Source organism: Tachysurus vachellii, chromosome 20 (assembly GCF_030014155.1).
Source record: "Tachysurus vachellii isolate PV-2020 chromosome 20, HZAU_Pvac_v1, whole genome shotgun sequence".
NCBI classification, from domain to species: Eukaryota; Metazoa; Chordata; class Actinopteri; order Siluriformes; family Bagridae; genus Tachysurus; species Tachysurus vachellii.
The window spans coordinates 5,035,322-5,060,636 of NC_083479.1; the positions used below are offsets into that span (position 1 = coordinate 5,035,322).

At 39.8% G+C, this 25,315-nt stretch overlaps 1 protein-coding gene across 25 annotated transcripts in view; it reads right to left on the reverse strand.

Annotated features, from left to right (window-relative positions):
- LOC132863004 (calcium/calmodulin-dependent protein kinase type II subunit beta) overlaps positions 1–25,315 on the reverse strand; it is a 51,367-nt gene that overhangs the window by 18,453 nt on the left and 7,599 nt on the right. For 6 of the 25 annotated variants that reach the window (XM_060895508.1, XM_060895483.1, XM_060895485.1 and 3 more), the window contains exons 3-14: positions 19,923–19,982; positions 19,607–19,661; positions 19,033–19,098; positions 13,700–13,772; positions 9,634–9,736; positions 9,451–9,534; positions 9,054–9,148; positions 8,813–8,935; positions 8,422–8,505; positions 7,434–7,476; positions 5,759–5,845; positions 1,904–1,941 (exon numbers count right to left, since the gene is read on the reverse strand). In XM_060895508.1, coding sequence (XP_060751491.1) covers positions 1,904–1,941; positions 5,759–5,845; positions 7,434–7,476; positions 8,422–8,505; positions 8,813–8,935; positions 9,054–9,148; positions 9,451–9,534; positions 9,634–9,736; positions 13,700–13,772; positions 19,033–19,098; positions 19,607–19,661; positions 19,923–19,982 — 911 coding nt within the window. Of the gene's footprint in view, positions 1–1,903; positions 1,942–5,758; positions 5,846–7,433; positions 7,477–8,421; positions 8,506–8,812; positions 8,936–9,053; positions 9,149–9,450; positions 9,535–9,633; positions 9,737–13,699; positions 13,773–16,815; positions 16,889–19,032; positions 19,099–19,606; positions 19,662–19,922; positions 19,983–25,315 lie in introns of all 25 variants that reach the window. The other 19 variants (XM_060895494.1, XM_060895506.1, XM_060895504.1 and 16 more) reach the window with 5 other exon arrangements.

Genomic DNA, 25,315 nt, shown 5'->3' on the forward strand with positions numbered 1-25,315 from the left:
AACCTTAATATAATTTCTGGATCTATCTGAACATTTTATACTGTAAACTAATACTGCCTGAATGTTTTCTTTAAGAAATACGGAAAATGTTCTGCCAATGCCTTTAATGTGTTTATAGCTGTATAGCCAATAAAGAAGTGATGTATAAAGAACGAAGCTGCTGTCCACTTGCTCTACCTATTGCTTCCTCTGTTTAAAATGCCTGTGCTGATGGTGGATGGAGAGTTAGAGTGCAAGCAGGAAAAGAAAAATGAGAATGCAGGGCGAGACAGCACGGTCGGTCTGTAGGCGGAACGTTGGGCTGAGCGAGATAGGACTGATCAGGCAGCAGGAAGAGAGACAGAGAGAGAGAGGGGAAGAGAGAGAGAGAGAGAGAGAGAGAGAGAGAGAGAGAGAGAGAGAGAGAGAGTGAGTGAGAGTGAGTGAGTGAGAGAAAGGGAAAAAGGGAAGTAGGAGAGAGAGAGAGAGAGAGAGAGAGAGAGAGAGAGAGAGAAAGAAAGAGAGCACTAAAGGTAGATGGAAGATAAAGATAAAAAGAGAGAAAAGTGAAGACAAAAAGAGAGAGAGCAAAACCCGACGTGTGAAGCAGGGTATGAAAATGTGAAAATGAGAGATCTCGGTGCCAAGCCGAGTTCAGAACATTTCCAGCTATTTGGAGCTGGTGCACATTACAGAAATAAGCCATGAGAGGGGGCAGGAGGGCCAAAAAAAAAAAATTAACTGCACCAACCCCCTCCCCCCATTCCCCCCAGCATTTCATCATCAGCGTGCTACTAGATTATGTAAGGTATGATTAATGCGCCCCGGTGAGGAATGCACGACTGGAGAGGATTACTTTACAGATTATTCGCCATCCAATCACTCATGAAGAGCAGCGAAGTGGTACATTTCTAATTCTGTAGCACAGGCTGATGTGGATGTCTGAATCACTTCAAGGGGGATTAGGTGCCATCAGACCAAATGAAGCCCTGCACACTGCATTATACTGCGTTGATATCACATCTGCTCATATATTTATTCCTAAACAAATATTTAAATAATAAAAAGAAAAACACATTAAATATACATTTAAAACCATTAAATATACAGATGTATGTATGATCTTGAAACTAATGTTCATTTTTTGGTTGCCCTGAAGAATATTTCTGACTTATGAGTTTGCCTAAAGAATATTTTTGGTCCATGAATTTGGGTTTTTTTTCTCCCTGTGGCATGAACAAACTGCAAAAAGATCCAATCAAACAATTATTTCACAAGAAGGATGACATTACTGGGACTATATTTATTACTGACTGATAAACTATTAAAATCACTGCTAGATAGTTTTGCACACAGGTTTCCTGGGGGAAATATTTTTTTAGGTATGGTATATACTTGTATAATTTTTATCAAACAAAAACTCAAATTAGAAAAACATGATTAACATATTCCTATATTTTATAAAACGACATTTCCAAATTCCTATGAGCTTTTTAAGTTGTCTGCAATCGGACTGTATTTTTGAGGGTATGAACAGTTACTAGTTATGTAGACAGACGAGCTGTGCACTTTACTGACACCCAAAGGCATGTGAATGAGAATTGAAATTAGGTTAAAAACAAGGACAAGTTGAAGCATAAATGGTCTGAGACTTCATCAACCTGACAAGTGGTCCCCAACCTAGCCCGAGTTTTGACATTCTCCCTTCTAATCAGACATAGACAGACACAAAAACGGTAGTGAGACACAACAAAACAGAAAAGAAACCAAAACAAACACTGCAGACGAAAACATAACAGCTGACATGTAAACTGACTGAAAGCTGTCCAACCCACTCCTGTGTCTGTAGCAAAGGGAAGGGACACTAGACTGCAAAAGGCTTGGTGATAAAGAGAAACTAATGCAGAGAAAGAATAGACCTTACCTTGACATCAGCCTTCTTGTTGAGCAGGCTCTTGGCTGCTGCAGATGGAGAGAGAGGGAGGGAAAACATGGGTAGGCAGAACAGAGAGTCCTAGTCACCATAACCAGAGTCAGAGCATGTATGTAATGCTTTCACGGCCAAAATGCTGGGCAATGACTCTCCTCAGAGAGGATTAACCGGCTTTTAAAATGCTATTTGGGGCAAGTGGAGCAAATCAAGGGCATAAGTATGTAGAGAGATAGGGTTACAACATACCAAAGAGGGGGAAAAATCCCCTAAAAAGGTACGTTATGAGCAGAAAGGAGGTATCACCTCCCTGAACCGCGGCATGCTCAATGCGATACGTGCATCGTGCACATGCAGGAATGTGCACACATCCGATCATTCAGTCACTCACGCAGACACACAGGGAGCAGGATGATAACACAGACTCCATTTATACCTGGCATTAAAAATCTGTATCTGGATATGTTATCAGGATTGGAAAATTGCATGAGAGCAGGATCAGATCAGTAATCTGCCTTATACTGTGACCGAATCTCTGGCAAGTGTAGGGAAAAACGTCACATAAACACGTCCTGATTTTCAAATAAATTTAGTTTGGGAAATTATAACTATGAAATAAATCTGACATCTGAAATCTAACCACCAGAAAATGAATTGTCGGTTTACACTGACTGTTGTTATGATGTGTTTTGGGCCTCACAATACACATTTACATAGTTGTGCCCAGGCTACTATTACAGGCTGAGTGATGCAAGAGAGAAGAGCTTCAGAAAAATCTCTAGACTTGAAGTGTCACTGGAACTTGGGCTGAAAATGAAAAAAGGGGATGGGTCAGTCTAGACTTGTGTAGATTTCTGCAGGGTGGACTATGTGTTTAAAGCGAGATGCGTACCCAGTGACGCACATTGGTGAAAGTATTAAAGTTTGCTTGCTTTGATTCAACACTAGGTTTAACCAAAATCTAGTGTTGTCAATTTCTTGTCTCCACATATGAATCTGCCTTTTTTGACCACTTTTGGAGCACCTTACAGAGGTTTATAAACTGATTTTGTGCACCAGAGTTATATATGTGATGGCTTCATCATGCTTTTTGGTAATGAACAGCATATGCAGGGTTTGCAGCTGCCTCTTTATCCTTTGTTATGTGACTATGTGAATGTCAGCCGGTAGATTTTTTTGCACGTCCACAGATTTGCATAGTGAGTGGGAGACATGAAATCCGATCACAAAGCAGACGAGAATGTACCTAAAGCCTAAAGTACGACTCGTTATATCCAGATAATCTGATCCAGATACACATTACATTGTTAATGCATGGTGTAGATGGGGCTGTACAGCCCTGCTAGTCAAACAGACCAAATGAACCTTTGTCAAGCATGGATGCAATTATTTATTATAGTATCGAAATCAAAACAGTTAAATGAAATGATCTTGAGAAATGAGCTGAGGATGATTTCTTCACTGCATTCATTGCAGTGGGGTAAAGAAAAAGTGACCGTTCCCTATGTGCCTAAGCCTCGTTCTTATTGCGACAGAGAGAGGGCAAGAGTTAAAGAAAGAAGAACAGAAAGAGAGAGAGAGAGAGAGAGAGAGAGAGAGAGAGACTCCTTACCTTGGCACAGATTTTAGAGGCACAGAAGGCAAGACAGAAAGGAAGAGATTATAAGAGAATGGATTAAGAGCGAGAGATAATAAAAGGTTCACTCGGAAGACCTTTGGTCGTTGAAAGAGGGCAGGGGGTTCAAATGCGCGTGGACTAGGGGAAGAATTCTAAACAGTGTGAATTCATGTAAATACTAATCCAAATTCTACTCATCCAACTAGAACACTAAGCTACTTAACGGAATACGTTAACCAAAAAAATTAGCTTTTTTTGGAGGGATATTTTTCTAGGACAGCAGCAGAAGTCTTTTCTAATCACGTCCTTTCAAGCCCAGATCCTCTTGTCAAGACTTAGTGGTACCTGGAGGTAACAAATTTAGAATCTTGCTCGAAATAAACCCACAGACAAACACACATTGACAAAAATACACAGAAATCAACAGAGAAATCAACGAAAAGCTAAAGAGGGAAGAAAGTCAGTCAGAGCTGAGAGCAAAAGAGAGAGCAACTATTCCTTGGTGCTACAGCAAGTTGAATAGAATAAAACAGACACACATGGCTTTACGCAGGGCACGAGCAAAATACAAAACAGCAAGGATAGATTCAATATAGAGTCAGTTGTGTCTGTGTTTGGGCATTGACAAAGTTATAGTTTTTATTTACTTCAGTACACTGGAGTTGAAATTAAAGGATGAATATAACCTCAAAGTATAGCTTTTTCAGTTAAGCATTTCATTTGATTATATTGATATGTTTAATAATCTAAATGTAACTAATACGCAGCCTGGAGCATGTGAAAATATATAATATTCTCCATAAACATGGTCTCAGTCATTAAAACTGTAGTTACAGAACCTTCTAGATCTACAATCTAGGGCATGCAAGTTAACCTTTACGAAAAAAGGTAAAGGAAACTTAACCGAGTCTAAAGCACACGACTGATATTAAACCATGTGGTATTATGTACTGCTACCCTGACATTGAACCCCCTTTCCTTAATGCAAAGATTAAAGTCTTCTCGTTCATGCAACATGATCTGAGCCACCTTCTTCTGCACCACAACTTGCATGCATGCGGCCCCGTGCAGCATTCAGCAAACCAGGGACAGGAGCACTGGCAGGGAAAAGAGACCTATCAGGAGAGAAGTGACAGGAACCCAGAGAGAGAGAGAGAGAGAAAGTGAGGGGGTGGAGAATGAGGGCAGAGAGAGAGAGAGAGAGAGAGAGAGAGAGAGAGAGAGAAAGAGAGAGCACAGCTGGAAGATGAGTGAACAGCTAAAGGACAGTGATGAAGGGATGTGGTGATGAGTGCAAAACGATGGAGCATGCTGACTACTGACAGAACACAATACGGAAAAGAAGATAAGGAAACAGAGTGACAGTGTGTGGTGAACAGGAAGAGGAATGAAAATAGGACAGAGATAGAAGTGATGGTGTGTGTGGAGAGACACAGACCATGTTTACATGCTGCATTAATAATCCAAATTCATTGCTAGTTTGATGTAAAAAAATAATTAATCGGTTTTGCTGATTGCTGATTAATTCAGAAGGTTTTGCGCGTGCTCTGTCTCTCTCTTCTCCATTTTCTCTCAATTTTGCTCTCGGCCCATTCGCAACCTCCAGGCAAATCTCCCCTATCATACGGCAACTTCCATGTGCTTCATTCGATACACAAGAATATTGTGGTTTATTTTTCAGTAATCCAGTAACTACTTAAATAAATACAGAGACACAAGAGTAAGGATCATCAGTCTCCACTTATCGATAAGTCCTCGGAATTAAGCAACCGCGATTTGTTAAACAGTGACATGGATTTTTCTATGCAGAAATATTTGATGTGCACCAAATGGAACTTACAGGTAAAATGATCTAATCGTTTCAAAGACGAATTCAATCGTTTATTCGTTTGCATTGCCGAGAATCTTCACATGTAAACACCACCGTAAAGCAACAGCACAAAACTTACAGTGAACAACAGTGAAAAGATGACAAAAACAGGCAGAAACATGGGAAGTGAAATGCAAGTTGATGAAGTCTGACAAAAATAACGGCACGCCATTCCGACTGCTCAGCCACACGCTCCAGTTCACAGTGCAGGTGTCAATATTAGACAGCTGTGAGATCAGGACATGCTAAAGGCTCCATGCTGAGGTGTGGCCTCTGAAACACCAAAGAAGGAGAAAGAGGAAAGATGAAGAAGAAAAAGAAGAAGAAGAGAGAAGCAAGAACTCCTGTGATGAAGGGCTACCTTGTTCCACCAGACCGGCGGCATTGCTGGCTGCAGCGGCAGCAGCCACCGCCGAGACCGCGGCCGGAGCTGTGGTCTGCCGGCCCACTGCCAGAGACACACACATACACCAGCCGTAATAACACACGGCGCATGGAGAGTGTGAGACAGAATGCAAGAAGAAGGAGAGGAGAGAAGATCACTGTGTTAATGTTCAGTTAACACAGTGCTTTCATCAGAAACACGCCATGATTTTAAGGCACCGCTCCTAGGAGAAATTCCTTGTGCTTAGTAACAGTTACTCTTGTCACAGTGAGACGAAAAAAAAAAAAGAATATAAAAGAAAAGACAAGGTTTTGGCTACAGTGCGTGAGAACCAAACAGTACCTTAAGCATATAAAACTAATTAGTACAACCACAATAAACTAAATGTAGTAAGATTCTAGTGCGTTTTGATATATAGTAAAAACACATCATCAGTCCTGCGTTTAAAAATGCTCATATAATGAAATGATATGAGAAATGACATTTAAGATAAGAAAAAATGTGTTGTGTCATTCTGTCTGTATTCATCAGTGACCTTCTGAGCGTTTTCTCTTTAATGCGTTTGGATCCCTGGACTGATGGCTTGAGATCTCGTTAATCTCTTGCATGGTTTTAAATGAAGGGTTTTGGATTATGGCATTCGAAGAAAAAGCACTAAAAGTGACTATGAAATAAAAAGTGAAATCTAATTGTAGGTCATTATGAAACTGTCATTACATGCTGCACTGTGGTCTCGTTTCCTAAAGGGAGCTTGAAGGACTGGATGTAATTATCCACACTTCCTAATAACATATTCGCTGGAACTCCACCCACTTTCTACATCTACACCCTTTTTTACACCCCAATTCTGATTTTGTTTACTTCTCAACAAGCAAATGATCCAGAAATGTTTTCAAAATGGTGAACTTCCCCTTTAAGGTTGAGTGTGTGTGTTTGTGTGTGTGTGTGTGTGTGTGTGTGTGTACACATGTGTGTGAGTGATGCTTGGACACTCCTCTACCTCCTCTCCTGCTGACACACCCCACAGGATGAGGTAATTACAGTAATGAGAGCACACAGAGAGAAAGAAGGAGAGAGAGAGAGAGAGAGAGAGAGAGAGAGAGAGAGAGAGAGAGAAAGAGAGAGAGAGAGCTCATCCAAAAGCTTCCTTAGAACAAAAACTGTCGCTGCCACCCACCAACCTGCTGTTTGAAGTGTGAGTGTCTGAAATGTGTGATTGTGTGTGTATGTGTGTGTTGTGTGTTGCAGGAGTGTGTGGAGAGAGCAGATGCTTCATTAGAGCAGACATAAATCACATGTTATTATAAACGCCAGTTACTGAACACATTCTGGTACAGAGGCACACACCCAAAAACCCTCCTTCCCTACAGCACCGGCTTTCCAGACCCAGTGTACGAACTTGCTAAACATCCGGGACACGCATGCATATTTAAAAAAAAAACAAAAACAAAAAAAAAACCAAGAAAGAAAGAAGGATCTTTATGACATTGCTTCGAATTTCATTCTATATTAGAGTCATACGGTGACGTCTCCTATAGACCTATAGGAATCCTAGAAGTAGAGGTTTTCGTTGCATTTCTTTTGTGCTTTATTTAATTTGATAAATAACTGATCCCAGTGGCTTCATGCGTCAAGATTAACATTTACTTACCAGAGAAGTTGCGTGAAACCAGCATGGTGGTAAGAATGGCTCCCTGGAAAGAAACAGTTCACAGTGCAATAAGCTACAGTATAACTATAATGCAAAAAAAAATAAAAAGAAAGAAAAAAACGTCTGCGGTCAGCGCATTTCCATTGACGTGGTACTGGTGCCTAATGAGGTATAAATCATTCTGAACCTTTTCACTGCTAACTCTGCTTGGGTCCAGGCTTGAAGACGGTATCATTTCGTCACCGTAATAGCTTTAGTAGCTTGTTTTTAGTCATACATGTAACTGGAAGTCCTGGGTCATGCTTTCGATATGGACACAAGAAGATATTCAAAAAAACTGTTGCTAGGAAACAGTCACCGATCTTATAATTTAGCTAGCTAGCTAGATTATTAGATTAGATTAGATTAGATTAGTTGAATCTAATCTAATCTAATCTAATAATCTAGCTAGCTAGCTAATGCAGAATGACAAAGTGGAGGCGAGACAGATTTATTAGAAAAATATTGAGACATACTGTACTGTAGGCTGCTCAAAAATATAATAATAATAATAATAATAATAATAATAATAATAATAATAATAATAATAATAATAATAATAATAATAATAATAATAATAATAATAATAATAATAATAATAATAATAACAACTTTTGTAGTGAACGGTGACTCAATCCAAGGGAATGTTCCAGAAAACTGATTAACTGAGCAGCAAAGTTTTTCTTAAGTCTAGTAATTTCATGGCTGCCATTAACATTAATCATTTCATCTTGGTAAGACTATTGTTAATAATAAACAGTTAATAATTGTTAATAATTGTTAATAATAAATATATTACATATTGTGGATCTCCAATACAGTATTTTGACCAACATTTTGCATATTTTGCATTCATAAACATCCAGGTTCTTCACAAAACATCAGCATCTCCTGCACCAGCACCTTGTCAATGGAAACTGGGAAAAAAATAGGAAAAATAAAATCAGACCTTGAGTTTTCTCCTGGCGTTGAACTTCTTCAGACACTCTACTGTCTCTTGTCTGTGCATCATGGAGGCCACGGTTGAGCGTTGCTGTGATAAGAGGAAATGTCGTTAGAAAATGACATGAGCTGTGTGTTAGTCATACAAAACGGATTGAATGTTCGGATTGAATGTTAAACTTTACGCACGTTTTTAATATTGTTTTATATACAGCGCCTTTCAGAAATATCGGCACCCTTCATGAAGCTCAAATGTACAAGGACATAATATTTAGAGCTTTGGTTCAACATGCATTTTCCTACTGTGACACATAGTGGAGAGTCTCAGACTGCTCATCTGATTATATTTGTGATGATGAAGTGAATGTGTGTGTGCTTGCATAACCGTAGACACTTACGCAGACCCATGGGTGTTTAAGAGCTTCCTGTGCTGTGATCCTCTTGGCCGGGTTGATGGTGAGCATCTGGTTAATGAGGTTTTTGGCTTCAGGGGTGACCGTGTCCCACTCCGGAGAAGGAAACTGGAGGACATTGCGTACACAAACATACACACACACACACACACACACACACATGCACGACGCGTGTTGGAGTGGAAGATAGATGTAAAAATGGTGTGTAACAATGTCCGGCACTTACATCATAGGCTCCAGCTTTGATCTGCTGGTAGAGTTTGTGCTGGTCCTCATCCCAGAAAGGAGGGTAGCCCACAAGCAGAATGTACAAGATAACACCTGTGTAGACATTTTACAGGAAAAAATAATTAATGCATTTTATTAACAGTCGCATTAATATCACCAATTTGGACCAGTGGTGTGGATTCTAAACAGAAGAAAAAAGTTTGCTGGATCTGCTAAAGGTATTTGTTAAGCACTCCAAATACTTTGCAGAGTACAACCCCTGATTTCGGACATGGGCGATGTTATGATTATTAAAAGGAGGAATAGCTGGGCACAGAAACAAGCCAGAAACAAACATGAAAGAGAGAGAGAGAGAGAGAGAGAGAGAGAGAGCCAGGATGAGACTGATGACTCACCACAAGCCCAAATGTCCACAGGTTTCCCATAAGCCTCTTTCCTTAGCACCTCAGGAGACAGGTAACCTGGTGTGCCGGCGAATCCTGTACATTGAGATAGTGATAGTAAAAAAAAAAGCTAGCGATCCCCAAGATAGCTGAGGCATCAGCCTGATGTGGCTAGTTTCATTTCAGGCTACATACCAAACCAGGCCTGCTGTTCCCCTTGGACTTCAATGGCTAGACCGAAATCGGCTAACTTCACCGCCGCGTTCTTGCACTTGCTGGCCAGGAGCAGGTTCTCTGGCTAAACAAGGACACCAGGGTCTCAGATTACTGTAATAACTGCTAGTAACTCATCCTCTCTACCTAATCACAAATCACATATTCACACAGAAAGAACATTCAACAGCTTCCCCGGTCAACAGACTGTATATGAACACAGGAACACGTTAGTAACGTTTCAGGATTATTATTATTATAAAAGACTGTATAAGTAAAGCCTTATTTTTGCATTTGCAAAATAAAAAAAAAAGCAAAACAACAAAAATAACGAGTGACTAAGCCGTGGAGACGGTCTGTGATGACACTGAAGCTGTGGAGGTCAATGATCCAGCATCCCCGAATTCGCTGCCGAGTTCAGAGGCTGCGTGTGTCACCACACTCCCACTCATATAGTCATGAGCACGCAACCTTTCAGACCCTTACCGTCATGCACACACACACACACACACACACACACTTATGCGCACACAAAGGCACACAGTTTTATAATAACCTGAGATTTAAAAGTGAAAGGTCTGTTGATCTTAATTTATTGTAATTGTACTTAAATACCATATTTTCCCCACAGACCGTGTTACTACATACTGGTACAAATGCTGAAATGAGTAACACACAATCTTAGTATAATTCAGCAGTCTTTTTCCTCACCATCGATATCTGGTTGTAGTTTTTCTTGCCTAGCCTGCATGGCTGTTTGCACGTGTCTGCTACAAGCTATGAACTCATGTTTACTTATTATTATCAGGTTACTGATACTGCAGGAAGATGTTGTAGTTCCTCTTCTTAATATTTTCACGGGTTTGCAGGGCCTCGTCTGCCATCGTTATCTGTGAAACCTGTCCGGATCGCTGCTGTTTGGTGTCGCATGGGCACAAGGTTTTCACCACACAGTATCAGATATTGATATCCGAGCATTTCTCTAAAGAAAGAGCAACCGAAAAAAAAGAAAAGAAATCCTATATACATGGGACTGTGGGTTGATAACTGGACCTCACACCATACTACATATCTTGAGTGCAGAAAGTCTTGTGAATTCTTTTATTGTTTAGCAGAAAATGATAAAGCAGGAAACAAAAACCATAAAATTCCCATTTTCATTTCAGGGGTGGTATAATAGGTGTAATCGATATTATAATGTCTGTCAAGAACTGATCCAAAATGGTGTATTGATATACAAGCTAATATGTCTGATATACAAACTATAATATTTGTTATGTAAATTGTAAGTAAAAAAAAAAAATCTCAAATCCTCTCTGACTTAGAAAAGAAAAAAAAAAGGGACGACTGCATCTTCGCTCGCAGGTTTCATTATGATTCACAGTGAAAGCCGTGAAAGCCTTCATGACAGTTTCAGATCTGACGTTTTTTGCTTCCTTTCGAGCAGCTTCAAAACCTACAGGTCGAGAGGTGGCATATTTCCATCACCGTACCACACACACGTACATGGGTACATCAGTTAGTGTGTGATTGCAGAGCTGCAGTCTCTCAGTGTGCCTGGTACAGTGCTAAGTAGGTTAAGTTCCTTCCGCTCTGGTGGAAGCTGGTCGGGGTGAGAAAGTGGGTTAGAAGGCAGAGGAGAAGAACAGTGTGCGTTTTTGGAGAATTATTCCAGCGATTCTCTCCTGCTCTTTTGCTCGCTGCCCAACTGCTGCTCCCAGAAGTACGGAAGAGCAGACGAGGAGAACGTGTGATGCCACAGCTCTCTCCAATCACGGCTGCTATTCAGGGAAATGAGACTCCAACCGCAATGACTGTTCAATGTCATGTTCGGGGAGCACGCCGGGGAATAGAAATGTAGAGCGCAGTCGGGGAGGTTAAAAGACCTCAATATTCAGCCTTGAAACCTTTCGTGTTCATGATCTCATTCTAAAAGATGTCATCATGTACTTAAACTGGTTTAATCGGGGACTCCGAAACGGACTGATTTATTAAACCAGGATCATTTCTACAATAACAACAGAATCCAAAGGTTGAACGTGTTATGTAATCAAAGTTATGTTCTGTATCATAGCTGATATAGGGAATTTTCCGGTAAGCAGAGGATCATCTAACGATTGTGGCAGAAATCTCTGGTGTCGCCTCTTTGTAAAAGTGGACTAAAAGTGTTCAGTAACATGATAAGCTGCATTTTTAATTGTTAAGATTTAACAATCTTAAATCAATACAATCTTAAATAAGACTTGCCAATCTTAAATAAGACTTGCCTCACAAACCTTTCACAACAAGGTTGTAACACAGTGTACATCTAAACAGTTAAGACGCATCGTATGCCTACAATTTTAATATATTGTTTGAAATCATTTGCATATTCTAAGTGGTATAAAAGGAATAAAACACTTAGGGATGTGCTACAACAGAACTATTAGCACAGCCATAAGTGTGGTGTTTTATTCCTTACAAATGTTATCATGCTACCGGTATAATATCATATTAGATGGACATTGACGGGCCACTTCATTAGGAACACCCACCCAGCTACATGTGATCCCATGGCATGGTGCTAGGTGCCAAATGGGCTGGTTTGAGCATTTCAGAAACTGATGACCTCCCAGGATTTTCACACCTAACAGACTTTATGGCTCTATAAAGTTCCAAAATAAGTAAATAAATAAATAAAAAGCATCAATGAGTGTATTGTTGATGAGAGAGGTCAGAAGAGACTGGCTTCTGATGCAGAATTTGGTGAAACAGCAAGTCGTTTCAGGCAACGGTACTCCCTTGTCCATAGGAGAAGGTTTGTATCTCAGTTGTCATACAGAAACATTGCTATTTTGACAGAGAGCATTTTTGGGTGTCAAGCCATGATCTAGAGCTCACTGCCACATTTAGCACCATAAGATTATTATTATAACATATAATAAAATTAGTGGTCAAAAAGGAACTGCAACAAGCGTTAATGGGAACCCACTGGGGAAATGATCAAGCTGCCCAATGGTCACTCAAGGAGGAGCCGCAGAAAATACAGTTAATAACAGGGACGCTGCTTATGTCAAAGTTTGAAAATGTCCATCAGGATCTAGCTTCATAGAAAATAATGGGAATTAAATCTAATAAGTGTAAGTGCAGGCGGAATGTCTGTGACGTACAGAACCATTTCTATTCGAAGATGCATTGCAAAGATCGAGAGAGGAAATAGTGGATAGATATCTGTTTGTATGACATCAGAACAGCGTGTGCACCGTGATCTTGTTTCCCATACAAAAGGCAAAGGAAAATGTAAACAAGTTTTTTATTTATTGGGGAGCTAATTTCATGAAAGGTTTCAGGTGATTTTTATAGTTGGCTGGGACATTTTGATAAAAACGAAATCAAAATAATCATGAGCTGCTGTTACATGACTATATAAGTCATATAATTTATTTGCATTTCAATAGCCTCGTTAGTCACCAAATCTGTATCCAGCAGCTTAAATTGGATTCCAGCAGATTTGGGATGTTGTAGAAATTGGAAGTTCACATTCTGAACGTGCAGCTGAGAAATCCACATCCATGCTGTAAAGCAATGTGAGTCTCATGTAAAAAAAAAAAGCTAAGTGGAATCCATGGCATTAAAAATCCTATGTTCCTAATAAAGTGGCCAGTGCATGTATAATATAAATAACATCAGTACCAGCAAAAAAAAAGCAACAATATTAAAACAGAGAAAAGGAAAGTTATTATAGACAAATAATCTTTTACTTGATGCTGGAAGCAAGCATACTGTCTCATGCAAACTTGTGACATCATAATCACAATTCATCAAATCATCGCTATACGTTTTAGAAATGGACTAATGGAACAAAGCAGTGGAATTTCCTATGGATCATCTGCCATCACATATACACACTGTATTCACATCAGCATTGTGATCTTCATGAACTCTTCATCAGGGTGTACAGGGTGTAGGGACAGACAAGTGCACAGACACGTGGTGCAAGCATGCAACCGAGGCGAGGCAAGGCAAGACGAGGTGAGGCAGAGGAAAGAACCAAGGAGCTGTCACTCACCTTGAGATCTCGGTGCACCACACCCATTTGGTGGCAGTGAAGCACCGCCTCCAGGATCTGCTGGATGCAATGACTGCATGCAAACACCAGGGGGCGTGTGTTAGTTGGAGCAGTGCTACATTCTCTCGTGCACAGGCACAGGCAGGGAATGAAATACTACAGCTGCTGGTTAACAAACTCTTGTCCTCTGTATCGTACATACTTTTCATTGAAATTTTTTCTTTAATTGGATAAGGTACCATATCTATAAAATATCTTGTTATTATGTCATTAAGTGCATGGAATAAAAGTCCTTAAGGAAAATGAAGGAGTAGAAGGGATTGTGTTTCTGAAAGCTGTGCTTCAAAAAAAGAAGAAAAAAGAGAAAGTGCGAACAAAGAAAAAAAGAGAAAGAAAGTGCGAACAAAGCGGATTTGATAACAGCCCAGACTCGCAGACCAGAGAATGCTGTATTAGCATAAAACCAGCTTTTAACAAATCGAAAGATTCAGGCACACAAGTCTGTTTTAAGCATCTTCCCCTCATACTTTCTCCAAAATTACATTTCCAAACATATGACTAATTACAAATATAATCAAAAGTCCTTTAAAGGAGTATTTGTGTCTTATCTGTAAAGGAGTCAGTTAATCACTGTAAACTAGCTGTTGCTAACTCTATAATCTGTATTTATTACAGCAGTTTGTACTGTGATAGCTAGCTCTTATCATATAGCTCTGCTTGAGAGATTAGCATTATACTTGTCACTCTAATCTGTCTGTTGTTATAAACACTTTGTATTTTTCACAGCAGCTTGTTCTGTGACAACTAGTTAAGCACTGAACTAGTTTGTATACACAGAGTTATCATGCTAGCTAACAGGAGAGATTAGCAATAAAGCTGTTAGCTAGCCGTAGGCAATGTTTTCTCATTCATCATCACTTTGTGAAGCTTCTTTATAGTTTCAAGAGATTGTACTTTTACTAAAAAAGAGAAAGACTGAAGAATTTGCATCTTTTTAAATGTACATTAGAATAAATGTAGTGTACCACACAGAAGCATGTCAAAAAAAAGAAGTTACTACTAGGGTTGAAATGCTGAACATTAACACTTGTATATTGTGTTACTGGCACAGGAAGCTCCAAGTGACGCTATACCACTACAGCAAAAAGCCCTCCGACCGTTAGATTGTCACACCACCACCCACGAGAGAAAGACAGACAGGAAGAGAAAGAAAGAAACATACAAAAAAGAAATGCCAGTCAAATAGAAATGAAGACTAAGAAAAAAAAAGAAAGAAAGAAAGAAAGAAAGAAAGAAAGAAAGAGTGTGCTCTAGACAGGGAATGAGGAAGCAGAGGAGACAAGCAGTAGGAGGAAGCAAAGAGACAAGCAGAGATAGCGAGGGAGAGAGAGAGAGAGAGAGAGAGAAAGAGAGAGAGAGAGCTGGAGGGTGCAAGCGTGGCATGAGCTCCTGAAAAAAGATGGCGTCTGGAAATATGGCAGTGTGTCAGAATCAGGATGCGGACAGTGTGAGTCAGGCTGCGTAGGCACAGGCTTCTGATTTGCTGATTATATCTATATCCCTGATACTTATAATGTATAGGAAGAACACCTTCCTTCCGACTCTGAATCTATCAACTGTACAAAGCTCTGGCACTCACTAAGGTAGCTGTTCAGACCACCCATGTGACTGACACCAAATTCCTGGTACATCTTGTACTTGACAAATAAATATTCTGGTGTGTATACAGAGAGAAGCAGGATGTGTTAAGTGTTCCTGGAGCTGTAGGAGGTGAAACCGGCGGATATTCAAATATTTGAGCAATCGCTCGAAGGGGTTGTTAAGTTTCCGTGAGCGAGGAGTCCGTTCTCCTTAAGTTTTCTCACTTCACTGCTGCCATAGCAACAACTACTAATGCTAGCGGAGCCATCGATAATGCTACGTCTGTTGAAGATGAAGTGTCTCATTATTAGGAAAGCCTTAATTCAGAGGTGCTTGATCCTCAGATTTATTTCACATGTTAAATCTACATTGATTTTTAGTGGTTGTGTTGAATAAACAGGGATTTAGAAATGAAAAATATCTAACAAAACCACTAGAATCATCAGGGAAATAAAGGAAAGTCTATGACACAACATGACTCTACCTAGAGGAAACCGTCCACTGATAGTCAATGACCGGGTAAAGAGTGCATTAGTTACAAAAGTAATCAAGTAAAAAAAAAAAAAAGGGTAGAAAAAACATTCAGAGGTCCGTTAGCCTTCACTTGATAGATTACCATTACCACAGTGAAGCATGGTGGTGGTAGCATTGTGATGAGCATTAACTTCTGGCCTCCTAAACTGGTATTTCGGTAAGATTTAAACATTAAGACAACCATGTAGCACGAGAATTACTAAACACATCAGCAATATTTCATTCTAAACATGGGCTTTTCCTTTTACGTTAATATTCTTATAGATAACTTAGTATACTTGAGAGACATTATATCTGTGTGACAGGCAGTGGGATAGTGTAAATCCTAAGATAACTTCACATAGTCTGTAAATGACACACTGATATGGCACAGCAAGAGCCTCTGAATTCCAAAACAGTAAGGACAGACAGATTGGGCTTCCCTTTGCCCTGTCAGCAATGCCACATGTCCTATCAGATATCCCTCTGGTGAGCGAGGGGGCGGCACTGTCCTGCTCCTGCGGATAGAGCTCGGACATGCCACCAAATCTAGCGCACGCGCTCGGTGGCTATGTACGAGTGTATGAACAAATAAACAGCCGTCGCTACATGCCAGAAAATTCCAGTATTTGAATGAATAGCATAGAATAAATTTCAGGACAGGGTTGTGAACCGACTGGCCTTTATTCTCATAATATAATAAACACATCTCCTGTTGTGAATGAATGTGTACCGAGAAGCTAAAAAGAAAAAGACAGAATGCAAGACTGCTTTTTATGCTAGAAAACAAGATGCCTTGAGGAAGCTGGAGGAGGTAGTCAGTTGTCCAGGTGCATCGAATGCAAGAAAAAAAAACACATCATCCATTCAGGTTAGACAGTCAAGCAGACAGACACACGGACAGGTCGATGCTGCAGGCATTTCGAGTCTCATGCGGTGGTCAGTGCACTCGCTATACTGACCTTCAGGTCCCTGTGCACTATGTCATTTTGGTGAATGTGATTGACACTGTCTAGAATCTGATGGATACAGTGACTGCAAAGACAAGACAAGAAAAGGAAAGACAGAGATAAAGGTGGAGATAAGAGAAGGGGGGGGTGGGGGTTAGTAATGATGACAGGTGGAGATCCTAGCATAGAAGAAGAGAAATAAAACAGGCTGCAGAGGACCGTGTCCAGAAAAACGTAGCAGATTTGTGTAGTTTTTTAGGGCTGGCAATTTCAATAACCCTTCATTTACTTTTTTTCTTTTATTTATTCCACCCACTCAGTATTGGCTTGGGGGAGAAGTGGAGCTTATTTCTCTGCCAGAAAAATATATTCCGAAGCTGAACACGAAGAAATTTATTGCAAATGTGCAAAAAATCGATCAAATTTCTTCAATTTCTTAAGGTATCATTGGCCTGATTCAGGTGATATTTTAAGCTAGGATTCAGGAACAGACTGAAACATAAAGATAATAACACCTAAAACATTCAATCATGGAAGAACTAAGTGACGTTTCAAGCTGTGTGTGTCTAAGGATATCCTTTCTAAGGATAAAAAACACGCCATTCTCCTAAGCGTCGACTTAGACGGATCTGTACGGCGCACGCTTCAAACGAGTCGCAAACGATGACGCCAGCCAGACAGGCGCGTTGCTTCTCGTGTGACTGTGATGTTTGTTTGGTTTATAATGACACTTCCTCTTATTCTGATTTGTAGAGCTCTTATCTGTTCAGGTGAAAGAACTCCAAACAACAGCACAGCCACTTGAAATCTCGATCTAGTGTGGCAGCATTGTTGAGCAGTATCTATATGGAATAAATGGGGTGAATGGAGTGTGTGTGTGTGTGTGTGTGTGTGTGCTTGGACTGAGCCGACAGTACTGGAAGTGTGGCGGGGGCTTGAGTCAGAGTTGGCACACTAATTATCTGTGTTAATTAGAGGCCTACTTTCTTCTTTCTCTACGGATGTAGAAGACGGGCCGGGGGACTCTAAAGCACAGCGACGTGGACGATGAGGCTACAGTACAATCCTACAACATTTGCAGCAGGGGAATGAATGCTAGAGGGCAATACAGCAGAGTATATTTTCCGCAACACAAAAGCGTTCGTTTCTGAGATTCGACCCTCGAAGGATGGCACTACTCTCGATCCCACGTCAATCGGCGTGACAGTAGGGCAGATAATGATTACACTTTCCTCTGTGTGTGTGATGCAGAAAGATCAAGATGTGCTTCATGTGTCTCCTAGCATGCGTGTGTTTGCCTCACCCTCCGTTGGAAGGGAGCTGGTAGAGTAAGTAGACACCAAATTACGGAGAAAATGGAGGAAATTGAAAAATCATGGAATTATGGAAAAAGCTCTCCATAAGGCTAAGAAATAATAAAAGAAGAAAGATTTATTAGCTCCTACGTGCACTTCTGTTTGGTGTCGTGTGTATTTCTGTGTTTTGAACCTTGACAGGTTTCGAGAGGCACCGGAAAAGCTGAAATCATAAAAGAAATATTTTCTTAATTGTAAAAGGATTTCATAAAATATGATTCTCAGTTTATCATCATATAGTCTCTCCTCTACCGAGGCATCTCTCCTTCTCTTTTTCTCACAGCGTGTCTTACGCCCCCCGCAGTACACCCACGCAGCCAAATTGATTAGAGTCCCTCTCCTGAAGGGGACTGCAGTGTGTGAGTGTGTGTGTGTGGCTGAGAAGAGAATAGAGATTTTGAAAACAAAGATGAAGAAAACAGTAGAAAAAAAACAGAGGGGGCTACATAGGGACCTGCAGAAGCCGATATCTACTCAGTGTGTGTGTGTGCTTGTGTGTGCTTGTGTGTGTGTGTGTGTGTGTGTGTGTGTGTGTGCACGCCATGAGCTATGAAACACTGACACAGCTCGGCCGCCCACGCTGGCTTTTCATGAGAGAATGGCTGAAAATTTATGAGCTATTTATGAGTCAAAATACTGCTTCAAAATGCCGGACGAGCTACACTACCCTGAATCGCTCATCGGTATTAGCATACAAAGTTATGCATGCACCCTTTAGCCGGAGAAACGCTGTGATGTGATCAGGAAGGAGAAGAACAGGAGAAGGGTTTAGGTCTGGGAGGAGTAGTAGAGAAGATGGCGTAGAAAAAAAAAAAAAACATGTGCAGAGAAAAAGAGAAAGAGGAGGGGAAAATGAAACCTGAAAGCGGTTTACCTGGCATCGGCTTCGCTGTAATATTCTCGTGCTACAATGTCTTCAAACAACTCGCCACCGGTGACCCTATAGGAAAGAGCAAGAAAGGGATTAGTAATTGCTACTAATTACAGACCAGGAATAGCCTGTGCATGGGCATTTAAGCAAAGCTGGTATACATAGAATGGATAATTTTTTTAATACAGGAGAAAAATATGCTTATATGTTGCTATGAATGTATAAGAGAGAGAGAGAGAGAGAGAGAGAGAGAGATGGGGGAATCCTCTAGAAGAGTCATCCTGGGGCTTCAGGGGGGAAAGCCCCTGCTGCAGGATTTCTCTTCAGCCGGGCAGCCCGGCTCTGTTTCCATGGAAACTAGCTCTTCATAATAGGAGACAGTGAAGGAAGCTGCGGATGGTGGGGAAGAGAAAGGAGGTTGGAGGAAGGGAGGGGATGAGGTTTCGATGGTGGGTGAGTACAGAACCAACGTGTAGGAGCCACGAGGCATGTGGCGAACACAGACAGCAGAGAGAGGGACATACTGTATGACGGCGCGGGCATTTTTAATGACGCTGCATCATGGACATGCACTCACAAGTCAAACAGGAGGTAGTGGAAGCCTTCTTCTGATATACTGTCATGGAGGCGGACTAGAGGGGAGAAAAGAAACAGGTGTTAAACCTGCGATCTTTTACAGCCATTGCCAATAACGCCTTTTACGTGGTGGAGAAATAGAAGCAAAGCACAATATTTAGGGTACACTGGAGAGCCCATGTTCTGGCCTGTTGAAAAGGCACACTCGCAATTCTGCCTTTCTATCAGTGCCTTCTTTCTAATATCTCATAAATGGCGCTGCAACATACATTAGGATTTCAGGGTAAGCAGTTAAAGGTTGTCGTGACGACACTCACCTATGTTGGGGTGCTTGAGAAGACGACAAATGCGAGCTTCACGTTCAAGCTTCTGGTGATCTGAAAGACAAATAAATAAATAAATAAATAAATAATAAAATAGATAAATAAATAAATAAATAACTAAATAAATAAATAATAAAATAAATAACTAAAATAAAATAAAATAAATAAATAGCTTGTCAGAGGAGATATGAAATTGGTATCATTTCCAAAGGGTTCACATTCTGACCAACCGTCCACCCACACACAAAAAACACTTCAGTGCTGCTGTGAATGCCATTCAATGCAAAAATAAATAAATAAATAGATAGATAGATAAAAAACCTGGATTAAAAAACAATGCCAAATCATGTTGATGATGATTGATGAAGATGATGATTATGACCTATTCTCATCCTTCTGTACGTTTATGACGCAGAAAAAAAAGAGACGCGAGACCCACAAAGTAATCTGTTAAATCCACCTACAAATCTATGCTAATGTGTGTCGTAGATTCGTGTGACATCAGGAGAACCAGTGAGTCTAGTTCATGTGCGTTGTTAAGGACTAATATGCAGTGATGTGTTTTATCACACAACAGAAACCCAGCAAAGCCAGCGAGAGGATCGCAAGCGGTACAGAGGTCGTTGTGGTGTAACGGCAGAGCGAGAAAGCCACTGAAGACGTGTGGGAAATCGTCGCTGCTCTCTGAGTCTACTGTGTCGCTTGGTTTTTAATGAAAGGTGTTTTAAAGTTTAAAATGAAGGGATTTATGTCAAGAATATTTTCAGTATCTTTTTGGTTAGAGATGCTTCTTTTATCAAGAACTTTCAAAATATCATTTCATATATGAAGTTGTCATTCCAGTCGTTTGTATTTGTTGTCTCAGGATCAGTTAAATGAAGGACGTCATCTCGGACAACATGTGTAAAGACTTGTCCGAGGCTCAGAAATGGAATTTAATAGTTAGTTGGAGTTGGTTTGCTCCAATCAGAAGCAGCATTTTTAACATTAAACCTGATCCATGAAAACCTCAGCCATAGGGGAACATCAGCAAATATTATCTTCATGAAGAGCATAAATAAATAAATAAATAAATAAATAAATAAATAAATAAACAAACAAATAAATAAATAAAGTCGCCTTGAAATGGAGTTTACAATAAAATGACTGGCTAGAACTTTCTTTCATTTTGTCATTTGTAAGCCGGATGAATCTGACGACTTTTAAGGGGTTTAAACTTTTTTGTACAGTGTTATATATTTCAGAAATTGGGAGATTATGGAGTGGATAATGTCTGTAAATGTCAGCAGAAATGTGTGTGCACCACAATGACCTTGTTTCGCCACACAAGGAAAATGTGTCTCCTTTTTTTCAGATGGCTGATTTTTTTTCCTGTGGTAAATCTGGCAACCCTGGTTAATGTCATTACCTTTTCTGATTGGTGGAAACTCGTTTTCTGAATAAAACACCGTTGAATGATGGCAATAAAGTCTACGCTAGCATCTCTGAAACAGAGTCGAAACGATATTATTTGTCGCTGTGACATTTCTTCGTTGTGTCCGAGATGTTTACATTTACATTTCATTTATTGCATTTATACCAAACGGATATTAGCGCATCTCTAATATGATCATGAACGTAGGTCATGAACGTCAATAGGTCATGAACGTAATCCCTACACGAGATAGGCTCAAATATCTTAACATAGAGACCAAGTGAAGGCTTATAATAGAGCATAATTTAAGCACTCATTTATCTTAAGATTCCTAGTTAGAAATCTTTAAGCTAAATTAGGAGTTCTCCGAGATCATTAGCCTGCTTTTATGTGCCAATCAACATAACCTTCGTATACCTTTTTAATTTTTCTCAGATCTACTTTGTACTCTCTGTGCAAACCTTTGGACCATCCTGTAATTCTTGGCCCATTTTCTTACTGACACAATTGTCCTAATTCTTTCTGATTGCTTGTCCAATCTGCATTTTCCTCTTGACACATCTGTTGTAGCCCAGCCAGAAGTTGCTGCCTTTATTTTTAATCAGGCCAAGAGAATGACATGGTCATAGAGGAAAAAAATACAAAAACTGCTAATAAATAATATAAAAATTGCTTTTATTTACATTTTCTAGAAAAACTGTTTTGTAGAAGTACATTTTCCCATTCAGAAAAAAAACAGGGGGTTAAAACCTTTGCACCGCACTTTGTTATTTTGTTTTAAATTGCTAGAACAATCTATTTACGCTTGCTATACGTAGGTTTGTGTAGAAAAGCATGCGTTTCTGATCGTTAAAAGACCCTCAGGGATGATGGGATGATGAAGGATGAATATTTTTGGGCAGTTGAGGGGAAAAAAAAAAGATATTAAGGAAGGGAGGAAGAAAGAAAGAAAAAAAGAAACAGTATTCATAATTCATAATCCGCGTCCTGCACAAGCCCCCTGAGGTTCTTTTTTTAACCTGCTGTACTGGTGTGACATGTTTCTTCCTCTAAAGCTTCCAGTGACATAAGCAGCTCCTGTTCTGTGCTGCAGGTTCAGATTCCCACTGATACACGATCAGCTTGCTCTGCCTCAGACCTTATATTAAACTCTATGAGAGGGAAGATAGAACTCTGGATGGGAACTGAAGGCACAATTCTCCTGCCTCTGAGAGTCAGGAAATCGTTTACAACTGCTAGAAACATCCGGAAATGATGTACGCGATTAATAAATAAAAGAAAGCAGAATTCCTGGTGAGTATGTGATGGGGAGATGGAAAGAAACCAACTCAACATGTATTGTCTATTCATATATTTATTTTCCCTGTTACTATAATAATAATAATACATTTAAGAATATATATTAATTGGACATGATATATATATATATATATTTTTTTTTTCAATTCGATTCAAGTTTATTTGTATAGCGCTTTTTATAATTGACATTGTCTCAAGGCAGCTTTACAGAACATAAACATAGAACAAAAGGTTATTATAAAGAATAAAGACAAATAGAATAAATATTAATAAAAATTAATAAAGATTAATAGAATGCAAATTTCAAGATTAATGTGTATGTACAGTATATATCCCCAATGAGCAAGTCTGAGGTGACTCAGGCAGCAGTGGCAAAGAAAAACTCCCTTAGACGGTAAAGGAAGGAACCTTGAGAGGAACCAGACTCAAAGGGGAACCTCATCCTCATATGGGTGACACTGGAGGTTGTGATTATAAATATACAGTCAAACAGATGTTGTATAGATGCAAAAGATCACATGGAGTTCACATCTTTTTAGCATAGCAGAGTCTAACTGTAGCTGATAGATCTCTCGATAGAACTGGAAACAAGAGAAAACTAATATTTCAAATGTAACTTCTAGTTCTATTAAATTCAAGTCAAAATTCCTGTCGGCGAAGCCTGGAAGAAGGTGTCAAGTGGTTGTGGAGCCCCCTAATATATAAACGTTCCTCCATGTGTCTCTTTAGGAAACCGGGAATAAATCTACATGCTGTGTGTCTGTACTTCAGATCTAGGTTAAAGAATCTAGAGCTTCGGTTCAGGCGGTGGCTAAGAATTTTTAGCACATTGTCCCTAGTGCGCTAAATGTAACTGACCTGATATCTTCCCTTGACGTTTTAGAGTTAGTAATCATGGAGGTTGTGATCTAAATCGGGAAGTTCATTGTGTACTGATTTGAGGCGTAAAAAAAAAAAAAAAAAAAGCATGCCAAAAATAGCAAGAAATGTAGTGTGAGAAACTGCAAAGCGTAGCTGGTCGTATCTGTAACAGACCTAAATGTCATCGCTTAACGCGGCGGTGACCTTTAATAAACCACAAGAACAAACATCAAACACGGATGAACGCGGAGCGCTTGGAGGGGGGGGAAGGATGAGTGAAGTGTGTCTCGTGTTGGTTAGAAATTGAGGAATTTTCTTTTTAAATTGTGAAATGATGAATAGATTATTTAACTGCCATGTAAACGCTGCTAAATGTGACCTTTTTGGTTAATAGTGTGGAGCTAACGAAAGATAATAACATCCAGCCATCTAGTTAGCAGGTTAAGTGCATCCGAACAGATTACACCGTAGTCTGTAGTAAGCAGGAGACTTATATTATGGTCTGCTTCAACATATGTGTCAGTTTTAACGTTGAAATATGCTGGTTTTATTTGTAGGTTTTCTGGAAATCAAAAAAAAATTACATGGTTTTGTTCTTTTTTTTTTTTAATTAGTTGTGAAAGCAAAGGAACTTCTGCTAATTTGCTTGTGCAATCAAAAGGCGTGCAATTAGTAGGCAAATTTGTGGGTGAGTTTCAAAGAATAATTGTGCAAGTCATTCTGCTTGAAAAGCAGCCGGAAAACAAAGGAAACGCATCGATAATTACGTGTCAGCTATAACGCTGATCAAAAAGGAGGTGAAAAGCATCAGAAGACTAGTGTGAACATGGGATGAAAGGAGTGAAGACAAGAAGAAGCGTTCGAATGGTTTAGACATGGGTATGATGATCGTTTTGGAGATCTTCCCATTTTAATCGTCACTTCAGGGGAATTTCTTCAATTAAACATTAGAACTATGGTCGTAGGTCCCACACCCTGAGACAGGTCTTGCATGGATGCAGTAAACAGTAAATGACCTCAGAATGATGGAGAAAGAAATAGCAGAAATGTACTCAATTTGAAAAAAGTAAATATTTGTACAACCTGTGACACGAATATGCCAATATTTTCAGATCATGTAATTCTTCCTCTGTTCTCTATGTTCAAGTTACTGGAAGAGGTGCAGATTTAGCAAGGATGTGACTCTCTGGATCTAAATGATCTTGGCTATGAATTAAACCAGCCAAGCAGTTCGACAGCCCGAAATATGTTGGTGTCAAATCCAATCCCAGCTCAGGCGCCATTTCTTGGAGAGGTTAAATGTTCTTGGCACCGGTGTTGCAAATATCACAAATAAACCGTTACCATGGTGATAAGTCTTTCGCCTTATTTTCGAGCACTAATACATAATTTCAATAAACTTTCTAATTATCAAGACTTGGCAAGTTTTGTAAGTGACTTTCAGGCTGTAATAAATCACACTGTGGCTGATGAAAGAATCTCTTTCCTTAGAAATCGATTCCATCCTGCGTTTCGCACCTTTAGATAGAAACGTCCTAAACTGCACACGCGTTATGCGAACATACCAACAACGACAAGCTTTTCTTATGTACATGATGTAAGGCTCGCAAAGCTTTTATACGCAAAGCTTTGTCCTTTCTCTGTTATCTTCTACCCGATCGACGATCCCGTGTCATTCGGTTCCAAAGATAGCTCCGCTTACATTACATTACAGAAAAAAACCCTGGAAGTGTGATCACAGAGCTGTGACTGCATCAGTAAGGCTTGTAAAAGCATGGAAATGATAACAGCAGGCTGTACAGTCTTAACCAGA